Here is a 23,967-nt window from a genome sequence, read left to right as displayed (position 1 = left end):
TTAGTTTACAGATCCAGAAAGAACTTAAGGTGGGTGCAAAACAGACGAGTCGCTTGGGAAAAAAATTTCCAAAGCATTAAGGGAAGAAATAACAAGAAAAAAAATAATAATTGAGGTTCCTAAGGAAGCAAATGCTGTCTGTGGTGCCACAAAAGTCAATTAAGACAGTTTTCACCTACAGAGATGGAGCAATCTCCTGGGGTATAAGAAAAAAAATAAAAATCTCATGGGGCATAGGCAAGAGCAGAGATATTGGTTTTGTCCCTCCTCACATTCTGGCACCTTTGTTCATGTTGAAAAAAACCCCAAAAAAACATGTTATAAGAAAAAGCAATTAAAATGTTTTTCAAGAGACAATAGCAGCTTACAAAACATCTCCCAATGAGAAATATGATAAAAGTCATTGAAACTTTTTATGCCATCACATTAGAAAAACAGCAAAAAAGCAATAACAGAGCAGTGAAGAATGAGTTTCACCCAAAGAAATGCTGAACAGCAGGAGCTTTTCTGGATTATTTTAGTTGAGTGTACACATCCATGTCACACCATCACTTCTTACTTAAAAACAGCTGCAGAAGGCTCCTGCTGCGGCTGTTGCCGTTAGCTGAAGCTCTGATCTTCCTGTCTTGATACAAGTCATCAAGTCACATTTCCTGCTGGAATTAAAGTGGCAGCCCCTAGGGACTATGCAGCTGCCCAATTTATATCAGAGAGAATCTGAAGCAAGCACCAGTATTTTTTCAAACTGCTTAATTTTCATTTATTTATTTTTTTATAAACCCCAAATTCTATCAAGAGTTTTCTCCCTCGTCGCTCCCCACTTTCCAAGCAGTTGCATTTTGAAACAATTAAAAGAAAACATAGACGTTTCAAGGCCTGTGCACAAAAGCTAGAAGCAGGAAAAACCATATGGGTAAATTCACTGGCATCAAATCGAAGCGTGCCTATAGCATAAAACTGAGCCGAAAGATCAAACAAAAAGCTTCAAGGATATTAGTTATTGCGTCGCTAGTAGTTCAATGGTATGGATGGTATATGAATGCTACAAAGGGTATTTATAAAACAACAAAAGCTGCAGATCATGGCACATAAGCACTTGGAGTCAGAGCAAAAAGAAGAGAGGAACAGGGGAACTGTCCTGGCCAAGTCTCAAACCACCCGGTGCCAGGCAAGGACATCTACAGGGTCATCACTTAAGATGCTAGAAGCCAGAAATGCAGACTACCTTTAGTTCCGTACTTCTACAGTGCTTAACACGGCAAGAACCAGGTCAATGAAGAGTGTTCCTGACAGCTATGATAGGTTATGATAAATAAGAATTTGTAGAAGATCATGTGGCATCCCATTAAGTAGTCTCTGTAGTTAAACAGATATCCATAACTCAAAGAAAATATTACGTTTCCAGACATTCAACACTCCTTAACCATCAAGCTGGGTAAAAACCAGCCTCTCTCTTGCATGCAATTCTTTTTTTTTTTTTTTTAAAAAAGTCTGTCATAAAGAATATCAAAACCAAGGCAAAGTTGCTCTGCTTCAAAACCAAAAACCCAAAACCCTCCAAAAGTATTAATCTCATTTTTTTTCAAAGAATAAAAAGCAAATCAAACTAGAGCAAGTTAAATTGTGCATTAGAAGGGCTCTCAGCTAGGTTCCACTTCCAAAATTACTTGAGAGCACATTATAATTAGCAAAGGTATGTGACAGTTTTATACCCCTCTATGATGCATGATTAAAGCCAGGCAGCCCAGTTCTGCACGCCGTCAAAACAGATGTGACAAGAACCACAAGCTGTTCCCAGACAGACTGTGAGAAAGCATAGACAGATAACATTTTGGCCATCAAAGAGGTAAGACACGATACAAAACTAATTAAACCTCAAAACCCCTTGCAGAAGTAGGTAAACTACGTTTTATATGAAGTTATATGAACCATCTTGTGCTTGAGCTGCAGTGCTCCAGCCCAAGAACAAGGATGAGAACAAGCTCCAACCTTCCCATCCGAGGTGCAACAGTGGGTAAAGCCCGCAGCCTAAAGATTAACAGCTCACGGCCTTGGCACGAGGATGCAGAGCACAAATGACTGAAGAAATTGCTGCTGTAATGCCACCGTGACGGTCTGTGAAACTGTGGATTTTTCCCACGCAAGACAGACACCTACTATCTGTCTGCAACAGAAAAATGCAGAGTCCTGTCCCATTGTGAAAAGCCGAAACTAAACTCCACACAAATTCTGCCTCTTACGTTTGCACGTCTTTGTCCGCTGGGCACTCAAAAAATCAATTAGAGGCTCAACTCCTTACTGTTAACTGGGGACAAACTAGGAACAGCGGGGAAGCTGTGCATCAGGCAAGGCCTATGCCTCTTGAACTCGGGTTAGAGGGAACAAAGATGTTGCAAATAATTGTGTAAGGAACAAGGAGAATTTTAGGCTGTAAAAACACACATTCATTTTGGGTAAATATTCCATGGCTGGTTTGTGAGTGTGAAACAAACAGTGGGGCAAGCTTGTTTCTGAGAAGTGTATCCAAGCCATCATTTTTATTCTCTTTTATCTGCTGATTTCCATATTTAGACTAAATCTTAATGCTTCTTCCTTCATGACATCCCTCTGCATTCAGCACTTTTCCCTCTGTTTCCAGGTAGCCTCCCCCATTGCTTCTTCTGCAGAGTTTCAGAGCCCACCTCCCTAACATCCCAGTGGCTCCGGGCAGTTTTCCTGATATATTCCTTCACCCATTTCCACTGCACCGATCCTGCTGTGCTCTTTTCCCCATCTCCTCTGCAGAAGAGACTTTTCTTGTTAGTCCCCTGCCCACCAGGTCGTCCCCTTCGACGGGAGGTGCTATAGAAATGGTGCAGCTGGTTTCTCCTGCAGGCACCTCGTGCTTTCCCTAGCACAACCGTTCGGGTGAGGTATAAGTTCTCACAACTTCACTACGTGACTTTGCGCTCCTCCATTTCCTACGGCACCTCTGGTACTTGGACAGACACACACCAACAGCTACTTAGGTACCTCCTTGCAGCTTTTGCATCTCGGAGTTAACCAAAGCTGTATTTGCTCAGGCACAAACTGGGACCTACATGCAATACTGAATAAACTACACATCGCTGAGCTGCCAGGTGCATCACGTAACTGTACGTGAGTGTATACCCGTGTGTACATGTGTAACCTTCCCCAGACAGACAATTTGCTAATGCCTAATGACTCACCCGTGATTCATCCCTGAATTTTGTTAGTTAAAACAGCTGAGAAAGGGAAGGGAATTAAACAGTGCAATTGCTAAGTGGACACTCTTAGATCTGGAGAGTTTAGCAGAACCTCACAATGTGAAATTTATAAAATTTATCAAAGACAAATCTTCCGCTGCTTCTACAAGAGTGAGCTGGTTAAGATGGGCAAAACACTTAAGCCACTACTTTCTGGTGTTTCTGGTATGAAGAAATAAACTTGCTGCATGTTTATAAGCAAGATTATAGTGCTCTGTGGCTGTTTTGATGAAGGAGGTATACACAATTGCGTCCCTTTACGATCAAGCCTCTCATCGCATCAGTTTCATTCAGAGACAGTAAAGGTAGTGCAGCTGCCTGGTTCAGGTCCAGATACCCGCTTACAACGAATGTCAACACAGCAAAGTGAGAGAACTTACTTAAGTGGCACATATATATATACAAAATAAACTATATAAATTTTGTTGAACATAATCAGTTTAATTAGAAACAGAGCTTTCAATGCAAGCACCTATGGCTATATGCCTATGCACCAGCCTAAGCCTCTGCACAACAGGGGAATCCTAGGGAGCAGGATTGCTTAACACCTCTTCTAAGCAACTGCAAGTGTTGCCAAGCTGTCTTCGTCTCCACAATTATGCTTTGCTATTAACATGATTTGCAGAAGGACAAATAAAACACACTGCAACAAGTCTTTGTTATCACTGGGAGCACATTTCACTGCTGAGCAGTGATCCTCTAAAGACTGATGTTCCACAGATGTCTCAATTTGGGACGCTACTTTCGTGGACACTAACAAAGTGTCTCTGGATGTTGAAACAAGACAACGTGTCAAATCACTTTCTAACATCCTGCAACTGAACTGATTTCAATACTCCTCTTACTTCTGAGAAAATAATTACAATTGTCCTTCTGTAAAGCAATGGGATCTTCCATGCAAATGAAGTGGCTGCAGAGCAACAAGTTTTATTCTATGCAATACATATAAAATGTTGAAAACATATGTGATGATTTAAAGACTTAGTGTGATATTGCTAATTTGACCAAATAGAGTGCAGAGCATAACAGCAGATGTGAATGTTCGCTGTACACGCTAGTGCTACAGCAGAGCATCCGACACATTTGCATGGGACCTGAACAAAGAAGTTCACTTAACGACAGGTCTGCAAAATTAAAAACCTGCAACTCAACCCAAGAAGAGCTGGAATTCTCTTCCACTCAGTAAAGCATCTGGCCTGATTGCTGGTGGCTGCCGATCACTGCCATGTCATCACTCTAAAGCCGTGAAACATCCCCACAACCGTGTTAATTAGCTCCCCTTGCAAAGCGCTTAAGCCATAGAGTGAGGTTACTCACGTGATGTCTCTGCGCTGATAGCAACCTTGAAGAAGGCAGGCGATCAGGTCGCTGATAAACTCCACATCATCCCTGTGAAGAGCAGCTTCCAGTTCCTAATGAGCAGAAAGGAGAGAAAAAAAAATTCCAACCATCAAACTAATTCCTTAAAATTTACTGCTAGCTGATCAGGACCAAAAAGACACAAGCAGCTTCAAGTACGTGTACAGCAGCAGAGCGTACGCTGGGTAAGCTGACCTTCCCCATCATTAAAAATACTGCTACTACTACCTCTTCATTGCAAGAGTTTATGGGAAGACCTTGAAAGGCTTTTACTGAATGTCATTCTCCAGCCAGAAGACTAATGCTTTTGTCTGGAAACAGAAAAATAGGGTTCAGTGAGGTTGAGATGCTACAGCCTAATAAGAAAGCCATGATTTCTCCCATGTTCAGCTGATGGGCAGGAATCAACAGTTTCATTCTCCTCCTTTGCTTTCCACTCACTAAGGCTGGTGAGAGCTCATTTAAAAGATGTGCTCAGAGAGTGTGGCCCTAAAAGCCACTTACACAGAGAAGTAGCAGTTTCAGATGAATAGCCAGAAATGGCTGAAAGCTAGCAAGCAAATGCCCCAAAGTAAAGCAGGCATTTTGATTATTTAACTTACTTCTCTTTGTTGGGTTTTTTCCCCTCCAGTAAGAGAGAAAGAAAGGATGGAGGGATGTCAGACACCTCATGACCCAAAACCTCAAGCCTTGATGGGAGGGGTGGAGAGTATTTATTATAGCTTATTTCAGCACAATGGAGTTCATGTAAAGGCGCGATGCAGGAACTGCTCCATAAAAAAGATAAACTTCTGAACTGTAGTTATTACGAATTTCACACACGTTGTGAGAAATATCTGGTTTTCAGCCAGCAATTTCAAGCCTTGTTTTCAAAATATTACTAGATTAACTACAGTTTTATTTATATGCCAGAAAATCATTCACAGTAAGAAAAAGCCACTTCCTATAGGAGTTATCATCACTAGTATACAGCACTTAACAAGATTTAATATGGATAAACAGCATAGGCATAAGAAGTTATTATTTTGGGGTTTCAGAGTAAACAATGGATTGAATACAAATTCCTACTTGAATGTTACTCAACAGACTGTTACACAAATGGCTAAGCTAATGGCTACGGAATAAAGGTTAATGGCCAGAGAATAAAGGATAAACGTTTTGGCACTTACCCAATAAAGAAGAGAAAGTGCTTTTTTATTAGACCGCAGTAACTGCGGTAATAAAATTATTGATAACAGATTGCAGATTAAACGCTGCTTGTAGTTTTTTATTGGAAATGTATTAATGGCATATTTTCATTATCAACGCCACTCTTATTTACCTCTTGTGCAACATCTAAAGTGCTTCACGAGTGGAAGCCTGACACCTGCCCCGTGAAGAATGTATTAAACGCATCTATTATATGAGGAAACTCGAGGCAAGGAAAGGGCAGCGTGCAGCCAAAGCCTGACATAGCGTCCCTGCCACAGAGCTAGGAAAAGTCCCAAGAATCTCTGTTCTGGCTTCTGGACGACTACCCTGCTTAATGACAACTTAATACAAAAACTGCAGTTGCTGCTTGCCATGCCTCAGAGAAAGTGATATTATTGTTGTATAAATAGTAATCACACTATATAAATAGCAATTACCTAGTGAATTCACTTGGTAAGCAGTTAATGTTTTGGAGGTGTTGACTTATTTTATTTGTAAATTACTGTAGTGGACAGCTGCCTTCTAACAAAATACACCTGAGAAGGAGGGGAAAAAAAAAAAGTATGAGATGTGCTAAAACATCCCAGGTGTGTTACCACAATACACTTGCAGCTTGTCAAAAACAACGTTAGGACCCAGAATAAAGGACAAGGGGGTCTCCAGGATATTGCCCCCATTCAGCCTCTCCCTCATGCACGTACGCTTGTGCACTAAATGTCAGGCAGCAGCCTGCCTCTGCTGGGATGCGACAGCCTTTTGTATGAAGGAATATTTAAATTGCTTCCCGTGAGCCTTTTCAGCCTGCTGTTTGACTAACACTCCCTAAGCACTGGCCACAACCAGCTCAGATAGCCCCTATCTGCAGCCATTGTCTTCCAGGCCCAGGAGTGACCTTTACATTTTTGGAGTCAGTGGGTCACCCTGGGAGCTGGGGGACATTCCTCGGGCACTGGGCAAGGGGCTGTCTCCTGGGCAGGGACCTGCCCATCTTCCCCAAAACACCTGCCCAGGGAGCTTTCCCCCTCTCTTGCTGCCTCCCTCTTTCCCAGACGGGTGCTCCTTGTCCCTGCCTTCACGGTGGGCGCGGAGCAGATCTGGGAACCCGACCTGGCTGCAGACGGATCTCACAGCCACTGGCTAACAGGTGCACCGGGCACGCAGAGCGACGCGTGGCTGGGTGCGGAGTCCCGGCGCAACGCTGGGTTAAGGGGCTCTGGCACAAGTCAGCATTAATCAGCACACACGTAGCATGAGACTAACAAAAGTCCATCGTTAGCAGGCACGGGGCTGTCGGCGTCTCTGTAGAAAGGTGCTCGCACCACACTCCCCAATGCTGCGGGTGCTGCCTGTGGCCCACTCCAGTCCTGTGGTCCCTACCGACAGTCGCAATCTGGTGCCAGCAGGTTCGGTAAAGACACAGTCCAAGTATTACCATAGTTATTTGTCTTGGAAAAAGATGCCGATATTGTCCTGTGAACTTTTTGTCTAGTTTTCTTTTTTTCTTTCACTGCTTGCAACAGGGCAAGAGCATTAAGAGGTGCTTTAATTTCCCAGGGCTGAGTCCATTGGCCCTGTTTAACTGAATGCCACAATTTTCTATCCCGCTGGATTCTCCAGCTTTCTGCCCCAAAACATCTAAATCCTGGACCACATGCTCGGGGTGCTGTGGGAATGCCAGGGACCAGGAGGATGCAATGCAAATCTTAACATCTCAGGACCGCAAATGAAGAATTGGGATCCCCTCGGGTTTTCACCTAATGTCTTGACCCAGATTTTGCAGAACAAATAAACCCTATTTTTCTGACCCTCTGTTCAACAAGGGATGGCCAGAAAAGCAGCAGGGTGCTCAAGCAGCAGATCTGAGCAGAGGTGGCCGAAGCCACCCAAGGGACTCCCAGAAGAATGAGGACACCAAAAAACCCGTGGTCTTGAGGGCAAACCCTGCCTGGGGTGCCCGTCCCCACGCTCCTCTGGCCTGGCCAGGGCAAGCGGCTGGGCTTCCTCCCAGCCACCATCCCCCCCACGCCTCCAACCCTTTTGTTTTTCCCCTTTTCTCTTTGAGCACTGAGCTGTGAGCGCAGAAATCTGAACCTTGCCAAAACGCTTTGGGGACGGCACAGAAAGGAAACAGAAGAGGCAGCAAATCAGCAGAGGAAGGAGGGGGGACGACATCTCCTCCTCCTCCTCCTCTAGCTGGAGAGAGCAACAGACACGAGAAAAGCAGGATTCTCCCCCTCTCCAGCTGGCGTCACACCTCATTAGGGAAAAGCCTGTTTAACGTCTTTCCCTGCCCCCAGCCCAGGACTAAATCCCCCCTGCGTCAGGCAAGGGCTGTCGGGAAGAGGCGGCCGCCGGAGCAAGGGTGACCAGCTCGCCTGAGAGGAGCGCTGGCCTGAAGCAGGGTTAGCCAGGGCGGGCAAGAGGGCACCAACCCGTCCCTCCCCGCTCCCTGGGAAAATGGCTGGCAGGGAAGAGTCGGCAGCCCCATACCTGCCTGCCCCATGCCAGGCACTCTGGCAGGTACGGGTAACCTCTCTGGTGTGCTGTTGGCCAAGGTTTGAGTCCAAAACAAAACGCTGCTGCTCCAGAGCTGCTCTGAGCATGTATTAAACCCCGGTATGGCCTGCGTGTTGTTGCAACTGCTGTTTTGTGCTGCTCTTGACAGCACCCAAGTGCTGTGGCCTCTGTACGTGTGGTGACCCAAGCTCAGCCTTGCCCAAAGTATACTCCTTTTCAGTATCTGCCCCGACTTTTGAGAGGAAAGACGATTGACTTCCCGGATAAAAGTAAACGAATGAGTCCGCAACCATGACAGCAGTGAGACACAGTCACCAACACCAACGCAAAGGTAATGGCAGGGCTGCTGCAGACGCTGGCTTCCTGCACTATGCTGGTCAGATTCCAGCTCCTCACAAACTGTTTCGCTTGGAGGGTGGTGTCGCAAAGTTTGAGGTCCTTGTTTCAGAAGACAGGCTCCTCCAAAGCTGCAGGGAAGGCCAGCACATGCAAGAGCCTGGCGTGAGCAGGCTGTGCGCTAAGGTACAGGACTGCAGTTCAAAGGCCTCCTCTGTGCTGGAGCTGAATCATCTATAACCGAATCTGAGGGACATAACCAGTTTAAGCACAGCTAAGCCTTGTCCAAGTTAGCCATCAGTTTAAAAACCTCAATCCCTTCAGCTCTATTTCCATACCACTGCTGTTATCAGCTTTCCATTGCAATGCTCACAAGTGACTCAACAGGCTTTTGCAGAGGCTTTAGGAGATCACCAAAAGCCCCGACCCATGTGCTGAAATTTCAGTGCAGTCACTGAATAGAGTCAGGACATTCTTTTCCCCTCACAGATAACTAATGACAACAGGTACTTGGGCAAGAGTTAGGCGAATTCATGCAAAAGAGTACAGTTTACCTGGACTGGGCAGGAATATTTGAAGTCAACTGCAGGTCTGAAATGCTTCCAATGAGCGTCATTTACCCCTGCATTGCCTGAAGCCAGAGTGCGTGCTTCTCATCTCTGGCTAGGAGCTCCTGCTGCCTACCCTACCGAAGAGCCAGCCATCGCCTGGCTTTGAGGAGGACACAGAGGCTTGGTGCAGGACCACTGCTCACCCCAACACATCCCAGAGAGGAAAGTGCAGCACCTTCCTTTGAGCAGCACAGCACACCCAGCCGATTCACCCAAAGCAGCAGCAGAAGGTCAATGCAATGAAAAGCGGGATGTGGTCCCAAAGCCGAGGTGGCAGGATCCAGCTACACCACAGGCTGGTGGTGCCAAACCCCACTCTCAGCTTGTTGGTCTGTCGGTGTGTTCAGTCCCTGGGACATGCTCAGCACACCCGCAAAAACCAGGCCCCTGCCCAGCAGCCAGAGCGCCTTCTGCAGCCCAGTGCCATGCTCTCTCGGCTTGCGATCGCTGCCATCAACAGGAAATAGTTTTCAAAATAGGAGACTGCCTGTCTTGGCACGACAAGCTGGGAGGGCATTGCAGGGAATTAGGGGTATTCTTAGGGCCAGGATACCCTAAAAGGGCAAACAGCAGTGGGTTTAGATGGCTGCCTTTAGGACAGAAATAAGTTATGCTTTTGGATCCTGATCAAGTCTCCCAGCCACGTGGATATTAATTTTAGTGGCTAGTTGGAGACATCACCCATTACCTAAATCTACAGCCAGATGCATCTCTCCCAGCTTCCCCACAGTCCTGCAGGAGCCTGCACCCTCTCTCTGTAAGATGCCTCATGGATTTACAGCTTCCTGACCCAACAGACCCCCCGTCTTCTCTGCTCTGCCTTCGCATCGCAGGGAGAGTGGATGCTGAACGTCCTCCCTGCACTCTTGACAGCAGGGACCAAGTCAGCAGCTGTCCTCAAGGAAACACCTTCATCTTCACCTCACCCCCCGGGGACAAGGGAGAGCCAAGCTGGCCTTCTACTGTAGCTTTGGGAGTGTGAGGCAAAGTGTTTTAGTGACACTCGGCACCACAGCAGTCCCAGCTCTTATCTGAGCCACCAGACCGGTGTGTGCAAGGGCAAGGGATGAAGAACAAACATCGGAGGGAGGAGAAAAGATACCCTGTCAGAAGAGGACTATCACTTGGGGATGGGGAAAAAGCAGGAGCAGCGAAGGTCTTCCCTTTCCCTGTTTCTTCAGGTCCCCCCCTTAATGTCTCTCAGTGCCTTCTGAGATCTCTACTTCGCTCAACTTTCTGTGAGCAGACTTTGAAGGATATTTCAAGCACATTGTAAATAGGTGCATAATGTTACTCCAGGGCTCAGCAGAGGTGTGAGATGACAGCTTTGTATGAGGGAGATGGTTATAAACAGAAAGCCAGGGAGAATTTGTTGTACTGCCTCCACGTTACGGCTGTTTGCAAAGCACAAATCCCACGTGCTCCCCCCCTCAGTGCCATCAGTGCAATGGGTAACCTCAGTTGTCCTCCCCTCCAGCAGCTCCTTTCAGCTACAAAAAGGGGATGCACAAATGTTGAATTCTGCTCAGTTTAGCCCAAGTAGGTTTGAAAACGCAAACTGTGTCCAATGCTGATGGACATTTTTGGTCAGGCTGGAATTTTCTAGGCTTGGTTTATAAGCATACTCTGGTTTTGTCCTCCTTTAGTCTCTCTATCAGGATGCTTAAAAATCTGGGATGGGCACAAGGCTGCTGGTGATCTGAGACCACCATAGTATTTACCCTCTATCCCACTGGCCAGAACAGTTGTGGCTTCTTGTTCTCCATCCATGTTAACCTGCTGCCTGATCTCTCCTTTGGGACAGGGTCCCTCCCCTGTTTGCACAGCACGCCGCCGCTTGTTCTCCAACTGGAATTTTTCACTGCTGTGTAATACAAACAAATACGAGCAGCTCACGCTGGGTGGCTAAACTGTACTGAAAAGAGATTTCAGACTGATCAATCCAGTCTCCCTCATGCCCCATAGCAGCGTACCGGTGCTAATAAAGCTTTCCTCTCCTCCTAGCTGTTTGGGAAAAAACCCTACATTTGTTATGAAGCTTATGCATTGTCAGCACCTAAAAGCTGTAAACCTGCTGTTCATTCTGTTTCTTCCCCCTGCAAAGTACCTTTTCAGATGGACAGGCTACATCTGAAGCTCTGAAGTAACAAGCAATTAGTTTCTGTTTAATAGTTAGACATTAGTACTTTATGCCTCTAGAGCAGCTTTCATCCTAGAGCATCAAAGCATTTCAAGAACATTCAGTAAAGCCTTGCAGCACCTGCGAAGGAAGGGGAAGCACACACCCACGTGCAGAGCAATTTTACAGACGGAGAAACTAACTCAAGCCTCAGCATCCTTCCTAGGGGCACGCTTTACTCAGTGGCGAGGCTGAGAGAGAACCCATAAGGCTTGACACTCGATGCCACTGCCATCATCTTTCTTTTTCAGCAGTTTTATTAGCAGCCAAAGCATTTGGTGATCATGCTATTTCCCTCCAAAGGATCATTTCTCCCTTTCAAAATAATCCCCTCTTCCTTCAGAGCAGATAATCTACACCATTTACCGTAAGCCAGTTATGCTGGCTGAGGGGCAAGCATCACACTGGGCACTGTGCTGGCTTTACATGGGAGACAGATAGACATTTCAGGCTCAGCAGAACCGATGGTCTCCAGCCTGTGGTTTGCAGACCCCTTGGCAGACCCTGCGGAAGACTTCCAAGAGGCCTGCGAAGGGCAATTAAGAAAAGCAAGCTAAACACCAGTCTGCTTAAATTTCTAATCGGGAGTCCATGCCTTTATAGGAAAAGTACCTTAAAAACCCCCAAACTGAAACACCCTCACAAAGTGGCTGACCACTATTGCCCAAGCCACAAGTTCAACTCCTCTAGGTGAAAATAACCTCCAAACACAATAGCATGAGAGGAAACGCAGTCTGCTTGAATTGCATCCTGTTCGCTTTGCCCTCAGAAAGATGTAATTTGTTATTGCCTAGAAAGGATCTCTCCCAGTAGCTGCGCTTATGTGGAGTATCAGATTGTTAAAACTACTCATAGATTGCACTGGTTTAGGTTTTTGGGGTTTTTTTTACCAGGAAGACAGGCTGAGAAACATGGCAAGCAGACAGCTAAAGATTGGGACCATTCTGAAGCCAACCCATAATACTACATACCTTACACATTTTTAAGCTCTCACAGTCCCATGCCAGTAGTACCTTGCTGATAAAAACAACCCCAAACTCCTTCTCTCCACAAATGCTGGATTTAGCATTCCCATTTACTGGCTACGTACTACCGGCAGCTAAAGACTAAGAATTTCAGCAACAGTTTTACACAGCGCCTTAGGTGAGCACAGCCACCTCGGTGGGGAACAACATCAGCAAGGCTCTACCTGTTCTTGACGTTGTTTCTGGAAACAACATCACCGGGTTAGCTATGGTCCCTCCCCAGACGATTCCGCCGCACGATAAATAAAGAACAGCTGATCCTGCCGTGTCACCATCTCCTGCAGTAAGAGGCTTCCTGGGTACCTAGTGGGAGTTCTGCTAAGCTTTTAAGCCCATTGGCAACATAGGGAACAGTCTGTAGCTCCAAAGCCAAGAGGCTCGAAGTAATAATCCGATTTCAAAGCTCCTCCTCCTCTCCAGCCAAAGGCAGCAAGGGAGGATGAGATCAGACTGTAGATGCTCTTCATTTTAGGTCTGGCCATTGCGCTCATCTGCTCAGCATGAGCACGGGGAAGGGAAAGGATGAGTGCCAAAATCTGGAATGGATTGCTTGGCTAAAGTTTCTGCAAAGATTTCAAGACTTACTGGGAAAACAATTTTTTAAAGGGGATTTTCGCCGCTTTTGACATAGCCAGACTGGCCCGGCTAAGCCAACCTCCACTCTTCTAGCTCACACACTGGCCAAAACTCTACTCCCTGCCATCATGCACTGCTGATGCAACGCGGCATGCAAGCTGTGCAGCTGGTTTGCACTCCCGCCACAAAACTTCTCCTGTAACAACAACGAGTGGTGCCTTGGCACTTACATCGCTCCCCTCCTCCAGGATGTTCTTAGCTGCCAATAGATAAGTCAGTCACGAAAAAGCTATCTTCATGGGTGTTGAAATAAACAGAAAGCAGAGATCAACCCTCAAGGGCTCAGGTGATTCCTTTACATCCCTTCTGCCCCTCTAAGGAAAACGATGGCCTGGCTTTTGAATGGGGGGAAAAGGTCCCTGCTCACCCTTGCCTGAAGAAGCGGGATGAAATGGTAAAATGCATTAAGATTAAAAAAAAAAAAAAAAAAAAAGCTGTAAAGCCTCGCTTTTCCCCTTTAATCTGACCTCCCGGGCCAGCCATTCTTCTGCCTCCCCTTCGGATGCCACGGAGCACAGCCCACAGCGTGCTCACAGCGTACCCACCACAAACAAACCCTGGCTGGCCGCTCAGCGGGGTGATCAGCCTTAAAGTGCTATCTGCACTAAAAACTCTTCCTCCCTGGTCCGGGTCAGACAAAAGAAAAGCTGAGAGAGCCTGCAGCTACACACAGGTACCCCACGGGTTTCTACTACAGCGCGTGGCCAAGATGAATGGTGGGTGAATCCCACCACAGTGCTATGCTGAAATCCAAGTTCCAGCATTTTTTTCTATGAATGTAGTAAAAAAGAATATGTATGAAATAGCTGCCTACTGGTATCAACCCTGATGCAGCCAGCCAGTCAGCTACTCAGATGCATGAACTGCCTGTTTGCAACAGGCTTAGTCTCAAGCCTAAGTTTTAAAAACACACATCTATTCCATGGCATAACAGTTTGTGGAACCATAGGTCTCTTTTGTACTCTCAGATAACTGTTTGCACTACTCTGGATAGCCAAAAGCATCACCTTGCTTATCTGTCAGACTGACTGAGCTTATTCCAAGCTTATACAGTCCAGACATACTTCAATACAGAAATTCATGACTTTCATACATTTTTTCTTTTATTATTGTAAGAAATACAGATGCTACCTACCACCCTAATGAGAGATATATGCACTATGGGATAGGCTTGTCATATGAAATGGTGTTTCGAGCCTGTCAAATATTGTAACGCAAGTCACAGTTCCTTACACGGCCCTGGCTTCATAACACACATCACCGCAGGATCCAATGTCAAAATAAACAAAAGAAGTTACTTCTTCCAGCGCTTACGGTCTACCTTCAGCCCTGTCCAAATAAATCCGTATTTCATCAGATATGTGGAAAAGCCCCCCAGAGCTTTTAAAGCCTGGTCGGGGCTCAGAGCCTCCACCCCAGCGACAGCTATCTAGCACGCCTTCCCCAGCCGGCCTCCCAGCTCCCCCGGGAATCCCACTCTTCCTCGGCTGTCCTGCTGGGAGATGCAGACCTGCCCTGCTCCGCTGAGCCGTCATCTTCCGCAGGATGCTAGTAAAAACCCAAACCCAAGAAGGTTGCCTGGTGACGGAGGCGGCTGCTCTCGGGGCTGGGAGCAGCAGGGAGATGAGCCAGGAGCCCCACGGGAATTCCCGTACCCTTCCCTGCGGCTGGGCAAAGGCAGAGGGGAGAAGGGTCAGCTCTGAAAAACAACACAAAAGGCTAGCAGTCCCAGCGTTTTTAGGCTGTCAAGTAAAGCGTAAAATCTCAGGAGCTGCTTCTTGCTAGGTACTACGAGTAACTCGGCGTTCGCACAAGTGTCACCGGTGCAACTGTCCTGACTAAGGCCCCTCAGGCAGGGGTGGCCCCGAACCGCCACCTCTGCCCACGTCTGGACGGAGCTCAGCTCACGGGTGTGTTTGCCAAGGGAAATGATACAGCGCCCTTCGTGTGCTATGGAGACAGACGCTCCGTGTTTTACTCTACATCTGGCAATGCTGCTCCATAAAAAAGGTGATGGAGTGCCTGTAGCTCTCCTTCCACAGCACAGCATGAGTTTCTTCTTCAACACACATGCCATACAGGAATTCTTCTCTAGCTTCAAATAATGTCATCTTTAGAGCAAATAAATTCGCAGATTGCTACAAACACTTGGCTGTTTATGCAATAATAGTTATATCTGCCAGAAATGGCCAAATAGTTAATTATTATTATGTTCATAAATGTTAATGTTAACTACGCTCTTAAAACATACATTATAAACAGCATCATAATTTGAGAGAAGGGCAGTAAACGATTGCCTAGACACAGAGGAAACCAGGTCTATTGCTGTAACACTTATTCCACAGACATTATTCGGAGTACCTTTTTCTCCTAAATTCTTTCCTCCCATGCAGAATAAGGAAAAAAGAAAAAAAAAACAAACCAGATTTGTTTCATTACATTTTAAAAAATGAAACAAAGGTCTGTTACATCTTGTAAACTGGAATAGCCAGCTTTGTTTCTGCAATTCAATGCAGAAGTGATGACACTGGATTATCCAAAGATCCGCACAAAACGCTTTGGTTGGATGAAATAGCTGATCTGCCTGAAGTGGGGAAAAAAAAATACGGTAACAGATAATTATATAACCAGCTTGTAAAAGTGTTATTAGTAGAGCATGGGATCAGGAAAGCCCTGGCTTTTATTCTCACTTCATGCATTCAGTGATGAGAGCTAAATCTCTGTCCGTCTCTCTCTCTCTCTCCTCCCCACCCCCCTCCCCAAAGTTAGATAATCTTTAGCCAACCCTGTAAAACACTTGCAATCTTTGAGTAAAAGCAAGGCTGAGGTTAATGTACTGCTACTTCTCTAACATTCAGGCGCTGTGTTCTACCTTGATAACAGAAGAAAACTGGAAAAAAATTTCCTCTGCTGTTCAGATAAGGTAGCTCGAGGACTCAGGGGTAAACTCTAAAGTTCAACATTTTAGTTTGAAAGGACATTTCCAGTCACTGGCTACTGGAATTCAGATCTTCAGATCCTAAGTGATAAAATGCGATAAAAAAAAAAGAGCTTTACCAGAAAGTATCTCCTTCTTTCAAGGAAAGAATGGGAACATTAGCCATTCCATACATTAACTAAGCATAGCAAAATACCACACGTGGACCTTGTTCTCAGTTATCCGCAACTGGATGTCTCTGGAAATCTTTCCTCAGGAGTACAGTTTTGCTCCTTCTTTCTCAGGAACGACAGAGGCAAATCCAAGCAGGAGAAAAATTAAACTGGTGGCAATGGACCTTGAAGGTCTGACAGTGACCTGCAGCACTGAGGTCTTCGAAACTGCTTTCATTTGCCAGAACATAAATTAGATTCCTCACTAGGTACGGCACCAGGGTTAATGGGAGCTTTATAAAGCCTTCTTTGAACATACAGATTATCCTTTTCAAAAAAGACTAATCTTGTGTTTTAAAGTACAGTACTGGGAGCCAGGAAACCTATTCCCAGCACTGTCAGGCTGGGTGACTTCAGGCAACCGACTTGACTATTCTCTTTTTCAATACGCACAAAATAGAGACAAATACCTAAATCTCCCATGAGGCTTAATATTTGTAAGACAACGAGAACCAGCTTAACTATTCACAGATCCCTCAAAGCAGAAGAGGATGGCAGGCCCTTTCCTACACAGCCTTGCTCAAACCTCTCCAAACAGTAAGTGCCACAGATAGCAGCAAGGACACCCGTACCAGCCACTTCATACAGGCAAGAATCCTGAATTACAACATTACCAATTACTTTTTTTTCAGCAGTGAAGGAAATGTCTCATTCTGCCCAGCATTTCTGTCTAAAAGAGGTGCTCAAAACGAACAAAACTGAGGAACTAAGAAAAATTCTAGTTTAGGGAAAGCCATGCTGGCTAGGCAACTCTCAAAGAGCAGCTTTCCTCAACAGGATCTGATTTCATTGCAAGAATGTTAAAAACAACTTAAAGACAACAAAATTAATTTTTTTTTTTTTTTTTTAAATTAAGCAAGTCAAAGGTAAAATACAGAAGACTACCAAATGTGCGAGATGACACAGAATGTTCAGCGCTGGGAACAAGGATCGCTACTTCCGAGAATAAATTCATCCTAGACATCTCCACTGTGAAAACCAATACTGGCTTAGAGTCTACCTCTCAGAAGGTACATGCCATTCCCCCCAAACTGTCATAGTTACATACTCTTCATATTCTAGTTTCCATATATTAGTCTCCTTCAAACTTTAAAATAAGTATAAAACATTTGGGCATAAAACAATCACATGATTTCCAAAGCTCTTTAAAGGATGGCACATGGACCCTTACACATGCTATGAACTACAGCATTTCAAAGATTGCCATCTTTCAAGACTAAGCACAGGTGTTTTCTGCACAACCCAACATTTTGATCAATGCATTCATATGGCTGCTACTGTTCAAAACACCTACTTGCCCATGAGCACAGGTGACTCTGACCTGGTCGCTCCCAGAGGACTCAATCCTAGCATATTGATGGGCGGTAACATCTCCTGTAATTCAGCCTCACTAATAAAGCTTTAGCAAGAGGAGATCCAAAGACACCTAGCATGCAGAAATCTCAGGAAGTCATTTTAACTAAATAACCTCCATGCCACTTCCACACAGTCGAAACAGAAGAAGAAAAAGCAAACAAACAACAAAAAAAACCCCAAAATCACATCCTACCCTGCAAACTACAAAACTTGCTCATTCCAAGGTTACTCGCACAGAAGAAAGTTATCAAAGCACAACAATGTAATGTCACTTCCTTTTCCTCTGAAATAAATTTTGGTGTTCAAAAAAATTCCACCTATGCGTCTGCTGTGGGCAGCCTTAGTCAACACAGGAGCAGACCCACAGCCGGCAATCAAGGAACCGCATTCAGGACTATCTCTGTATTGACTTCTAGCTGGGGTACAAAGTTAGGAATTTCCTTTTTTTCCTCATTTTCACCTAAACTGAGGTACCAGAATTATTTTTCAAACAGAAACCAATTGATTATATTTTCCTAACAGCACTTGCAAAAGAGCTAGAGCAGTTTGATCCATTGCTGTTCATTCCTTCGAGCACACATCCAACCCTTCAGTCACTCTGTGCTTATTGGCTATATAGAAGGTAGAGCAGCGAGGAACACGAAAGGATTAATTCTCACAATAGCGGGAAGCAGGAGTCCTGACTCTTGCGGGGGGGGGGGGGGGGGGTGAGTAGGGGAAGAAGGGAGAAGGATGAGCGTGTAGGCTGCATCCCTGGTCTTTGGGCTTTCTCGCCATGATTTCATCTTCTGCCGAAAGCTATCTTAAAAGGAAAGGGTGTCCTGATGACTTAAATGTAAGAAGCATGACGGGAATTTTGTTTTAAATCTGCAAAGACTACGAGAAAGGGTAGTCTCTTATCAGAGATAAATGCGAAGCATGGCTCAGCAGGGAAGGGAATAGCTAAGGCACAAACAGTTCACACTCTGTTTGTTGGGAGTCACGCAGTAGCTGAATAGATTTATGATTCAGATGTTTTAGTGTTGGTTATTGCCGATTAGCTCAAACTCTTAGAAAAACAGAGAGAGAGAAAGATTAAGCTTTTGTCCGCCCCTGCCCCAGCCCTCATCCTTCCTTTGCCTGGCAGCGGGGGTTACTGATTGTTTCTGTCCCTTTTTTAACATCAGAATGGCTCAGAGCCACACTTGCTACAGAAGCAGATCACGCTGCCAAATAATCATAAACATTATAGATTCAACAGCCTAATCATTTAAGTGCAACATCCTTTATTCAGGTATAGCCTATGCAGGTATATTTGGTTATACGGGAACTTTTAAGCGTGGGGTTTTTTCCAACCATAGAGATCACTCGGGACACAGAAAGGGCTGACAAAGAGGGACCAGTTTTGTTAACTTTATCTTCAACCTCTGTATAAGCCCCGTAACATATACACAAGAGGACTTAATGCATCTTTATGGCATTTAACCTCACAACAACCATGTGGGCTTCCCACAGATAAGCTAAGTGACTTGCCCAAGATCACACAGGAAGCCAAACGCAGAGCAGTAAAACCGAGCCTAACAACTCTCACACTAGACCTTTGACCATTGCAGCATTAATCCATTTCTAATTTAGTTTAATTGAACTTAACACTCGGCGAACAGATGTATTCAAACCCACTATTACATGGTGTGAAGCTATATGTTAGAGGAAGAGATTCGGTCTTCTCTGCGAATCACATCTCTACATGTAAATGTAATGATGCAACCTTAAGGAGAGAGTCATCCCTCGGCATCTCCGCAACTGGGGGGCCTGAAATGTTGCTGACTTTCAAAACCGCACTGCAGCTAAACTCTCCGGTTGCGGAGGACGGGCGAAGAAGGACACTGATCCTGCCTCAACGCACCCGCAGAACGATACATATTCCCAGCGCTAACTGAGGTCCAAAGTCCATATGGGAGCACCTGAACACGATGGCCATTTTTTTAAATGCTCGGAGCATGTAACAACCCCCTTTTGTTGAAACCGTATGGGACTTTCACTTTTAGAGGAGAGAGAGGGAATCAGGGCAATTTAATCATTTGTAATGAGGATACAGCAACTATAGGTCATATTGCTGTAAACACGAAAGTTGTCCCGTATTACCTTGGTTGTGGTTAAAACACACAGCAATACTAGGACTTGCATAGGAAGGCACCCGATGGCAGATTCCTCTCTTACAGATCCAGCCAGGACCACTCATCCAGGACAACTCTGGACAAACGCTTACGTGCTGACCCAGTGTACGGCGTCAGTCGCAAACGTGATGCGCTGGGTACGTCTCCAACCTCTCGCGCGCGTGTTTGACGCTCACAGAGTCCGTCTGTGTACAATCCACCGCGTCTGGAAGGCAAATGGGCTGTACATCTGCACATCAGTGGTGCGGCGGGTCCAACACAGAGAAGGAACATCAGGCTTATTATGCAGGAGTTACGCAGATCATCCGAGTGATTTCTATCCAAAAGCTCCCAGACAGGAACAGAGGAGGCCCCAGACTTCCCTGGATTGCTTCTTCAAACTTGCAATGCTGCTTTCCTTGAGATGCCACGCACGGTGTGAGCAGATTAAGCTGTATTAACGTAAGACACTTTTAAACAGTGCAAACTGGAACTAAACTTGGAATTAACCGGACTGGTGTAAAATTATACATTAATACACACAGAAACCAGATTAGAAGACAGATGGCGAAGAGGAAAGGAGAAAAAAGAAGAGTGGATTGGATATACATATGTGGAATTACATTCTGTGAGTTTGGCACAAATCTTAGAGGCAGTTTTTTATTTCCAGCGTAATAGAAAGTTGCCTAACAGTGCTGGTACACTAGATAAGGGGAAAAAAAGAGCAGATGCTTTTGAAGGGCTTTGTAGTATGAATCTTTGGCAGGAATTTAGAGATCAAGGTGGGCAGGAGCACTGGAGGAAGGAAGCTCTTTCAGATACGGTGGAAGTATAAAAAGGGAGAAGCAAGAGGAAAAAGGAAATTATGGTGAAGCAAGAGTAACTGTCAGGGTCCAGATCATAAGCAAAAGTGCAAGAGAAATGCTCAGCAGAGATGCGGCATGGGCAGCAGCGTGCAGAAGCCTGAAAGTAGAAACAATACAGTGGAAGCTGTCAAAAATTAATTAATAATAGTAGACACCTCGTGGAAAGGCACGTAAAACATCATAATGCTTCTGTATAAATGCAGAGTGTATCTACACCTTGAACACTACATGCAGTTCTGGTCCCCACGTTTGGTTAAAAAAAAACAACAAAAAACAAACCACAGGAGAACTAAAAAGCCAGAGCAGGGCAACAACAGTGATCAAACACATGAATCAGCTTCTGCAGAAAAAACAATTATGCAAAACAGTAAAAGACTATAAAACCAGAAATGGCATAGAGAATGAGTTCTCATAGTCCCTTCTGAAAAAAGAATGGACAGACATCAAATGAAATTATCAGGATAAAAACAAACAAAAGGAGACACTTCCTTGCACAAGCAATAATTCATCTGCCTGTCTCTTTGCCATGGAATATTATGGATGCTAAAAGTGTACATGAGTTCACAGAAGAAACAAGCAAATTAACAGAAGGGGTGGGGGGGAATATCTATCAAGTGCTGTTAAATACAAAAGGAAGTTTCTGGGCTGCAAATATGAGCCAGAGGCTGGGAGCACAGTCTGGGGAAGTATCACTGCTCAATTGCCCCGTTCTGACACTCTTCCCTGGGTATCCGCTGTACAACAAGAGACAGGATGCTGGGCTAGACGGACCTTTGATCTGACCCTGTATGTCCATTTTTGTGCACAAGGCAGAAAAGGGTTTGTATTCCACGCTGAATCAGGCTGGGGATAGTAAAATTGGAACAGGAAAGAACGTGATTTAGATGGCAAATGCAGAAAGCACTGGTTGCCTAGAGTTGAATGTCAGTGAGGGGGGGGGAAATGTGAGGGTCCTAAAAAAAATTTAAAATCTTGTTACAGCATTAAAACAGAAGACAGAGATGAAACTTTTGACGGCAAGTATGTGTATGAATACAGAAAACTGCATTTCAGATGTAGAAGGGAATAGAGACTTGATTTCACATGACTTTGGATGTAAGAAGGGAGGCAAAAAAAAGAGGGGATAAAAGAACAGTATTGAAAAAGACTCCCAAGATAAAAGAACAGTATTGAAGAAGACTCCCAACATGTAAAAACTCCACTCTCCTCCAATGCCTCAAGCTATACGCAGAGGCAAGAGAAAAGAGATGAAAAATGCAGCGTGACATGCTCCTTCAACTTCAAGAGATGAATTTGAGATGAGGCAGTGGAGATGATCACGTAATTAAGGTACTGGACAGACACGGGGAGATCAGAGTTCATTTCCCAGCTGCGCCACAGACTTCCTTCACGATGTTGGGCATTTCACTTTGTTGTTCCACAAAACTGAGAAAATATTTTCTTAATGCACAGGAAAGCTGTGAGGCTGAATTCTTTAAACATCTGAGATGCACCGTAGTGTCTGAAGAAGTGGAGTTAGGATAGCAAACGCCAAGCACTCGTGTGCCAAGGACCGCGTTTCGCAGGCTGCTGGGACCAGACGCAGCATGGGACGTAACCACAGCAGCAGGGACAGGGGAAATAATTCCATCACAAGAAAACAGCTCAGGGAAATTAAACCCAATAAGGTGTGAGGGGAAGAGGTTTCGAAGCCAGTCAAAATATAAGACATGGAAAGTGGGCTTAAAGAGCTGAAAAGTTTGCAATGCCTCTGAAGAACAATGCCACAAACTATAGGAAGGAATCAGCATGACACTACAAGGGTGGGAGATAAATAGGATGAATGGGTATAATGTGGCAAGTACTGCAATACCTGAGTCTACATCCAAGATGCACTTGAGTACTTAGAAATAAAGAAACAATGCTTAGCCTAACATTTTTCTACTGAAACTTCCCCCCCCCCCCCCCCCCCCCCCCGTGATCAGGAATTTAAACCTTAAATGATTTGAATATTAACTGTATCACTAAGGAGATATAAACAGGCTCTGCCTTGGGATACCAGCACCAGTGCAAAGTCTAAAAAAACTGCAATATGGGCTGTTTCGATCCACTGAAACATTACACTCAAATACTTGAGACACATTAATACCTCTAAAACTTATCTAAAGCTAAATTTGAAATTACTATAATCACTAAGAACTGAAGCTTTCTCTGACTTTTAATCAATCCTTTAAATTATACATAAAAACACCCAAACCAAATATTTGCCAAGAGCTGTAAAACAACTCCCAGGCTGAACTGGCAGAAAACACAGAAGAGCCCAGAATAGACCTTACTGATAGGATAAATTGAGCCTTGACATGTGTGGAGCCCATCTGCGAGTAGCGAAGAGTACGTGCTTCATTTCTGTTTATTCCCTTCACTGTAGATGAAATTTCATGGGTAACGTTATAGCAACACTGCCAAGCTGGTGCCCCACTCCCCTCCCCATGTGCTCACAGCTCCTGGGCATCATTGATGACCAGCCACGGGGAGTTTTTAGGATTTTTCAATCCTAAAACCAATCAGCCGGTTGAGTTTTCTTTGCTGTGTTATTTTACAGCCTTTCTCTGTCCAACCTGCAGTCACTCACGGCAACGCAGCACAGTGCATGGGAGGATGTGGCTGCTACCAAGCACCTACCTACGACCTGAGCACAACCCTTAGTGCACCCGGGAGCACTGAGTTGCAAACCAAAAAGTTACTTTCTTCTTCCAATTTCTGAATAAAAGCCTTTATGTGAGATGCTGAGATGTAGACTTCATAGAGCCCCAAAGGACCTGAGGACCAGAAACCAACCAGGTCAGTTGGTTAACTACAGTAAATCAATTTTAGGTGCAAAGCATCTCATTTAACACAATTTAATACTAAACTCCATCAACAAACCAATTTAATGCTTTTTTTCATTCAATTTTTTAACCAAAAGCACTTTAATACAGGTCATATCAAATAGTTTATTCTGTAAAGAGGAAGAAACAGTTATGATTTTGTAACATAAAACTTTAAAACAAATCAAAGTAAATGAACTTTAAAGCCATAAATTGCTTAAATGTGTTGGTTTTGGCTGGCATAGAGTTAATTTTCTTCACAGTAGCTGGTAAGGGGCTGTGTTTTGCATTTGTGCTGAAAACAGTGTTGATAACACTGATAGTTGCTGCTGAGCAGCACTCACACAGAGCCAAGGCCTTTTCTGCTCCCCAAGCCGCCCCGCCAGCGAGTAGCTGGGGGTGATCGAGGAGCTGGGAAGGGACACAGCTGGGACCCCTGACCAAGGGGATATTCCATATCATATGACGTCCTGCTCAGCATATAAAGCTGAGGA

The 23,967-nt window shown here is 44.9% G+C and overlaps 1 protein-coding gene across 1 annotated transcript in view; it reads right to left on the bottom strand.

Annotated features, from left to right (window-relative positions):
- CECR2 (CECR2 histone acetyl-lysine reader) overlaps positions 1–23,967 on the bottom strand; it is a 104,347-nt gene that overhangs the window by 48,481 nt on the left and 31,899 nt on the right. Inside the window, exon 2 of the mRNA XM_075757057.1 lies at positions 4,584–4,678. Within this exon, the coding sequence (XP_075613172.1) occupies positions 4,584–4,678 (95 nt within the window). The remainder of the gene's footprint in view (positions 1–4,583; positions 4,679–23,967) is intronic.

The sequence above is a fragment of the Balearica regulorum genome, chromosome 1 (assembly GCF_011004875.1).
Source record: "Balearica regulorum gibbericeps isolate bBalReg1 chromosome 1, bBalReg1.pri, whole genome shotgun sequence".
In the NCBI taxonomy this organism is placed as follows: domain Eukaryota; kingdom Metazoa; phylum Chordata; class Aves; order Gruiformes; family Gruidae; genus Balearica; species Balearica regulorum.
The sequence above is the reverse complement of the archived record's forward strand: the minus strand, read 5'-3'. Positions and strand labels throughout refer to the sequence as shown.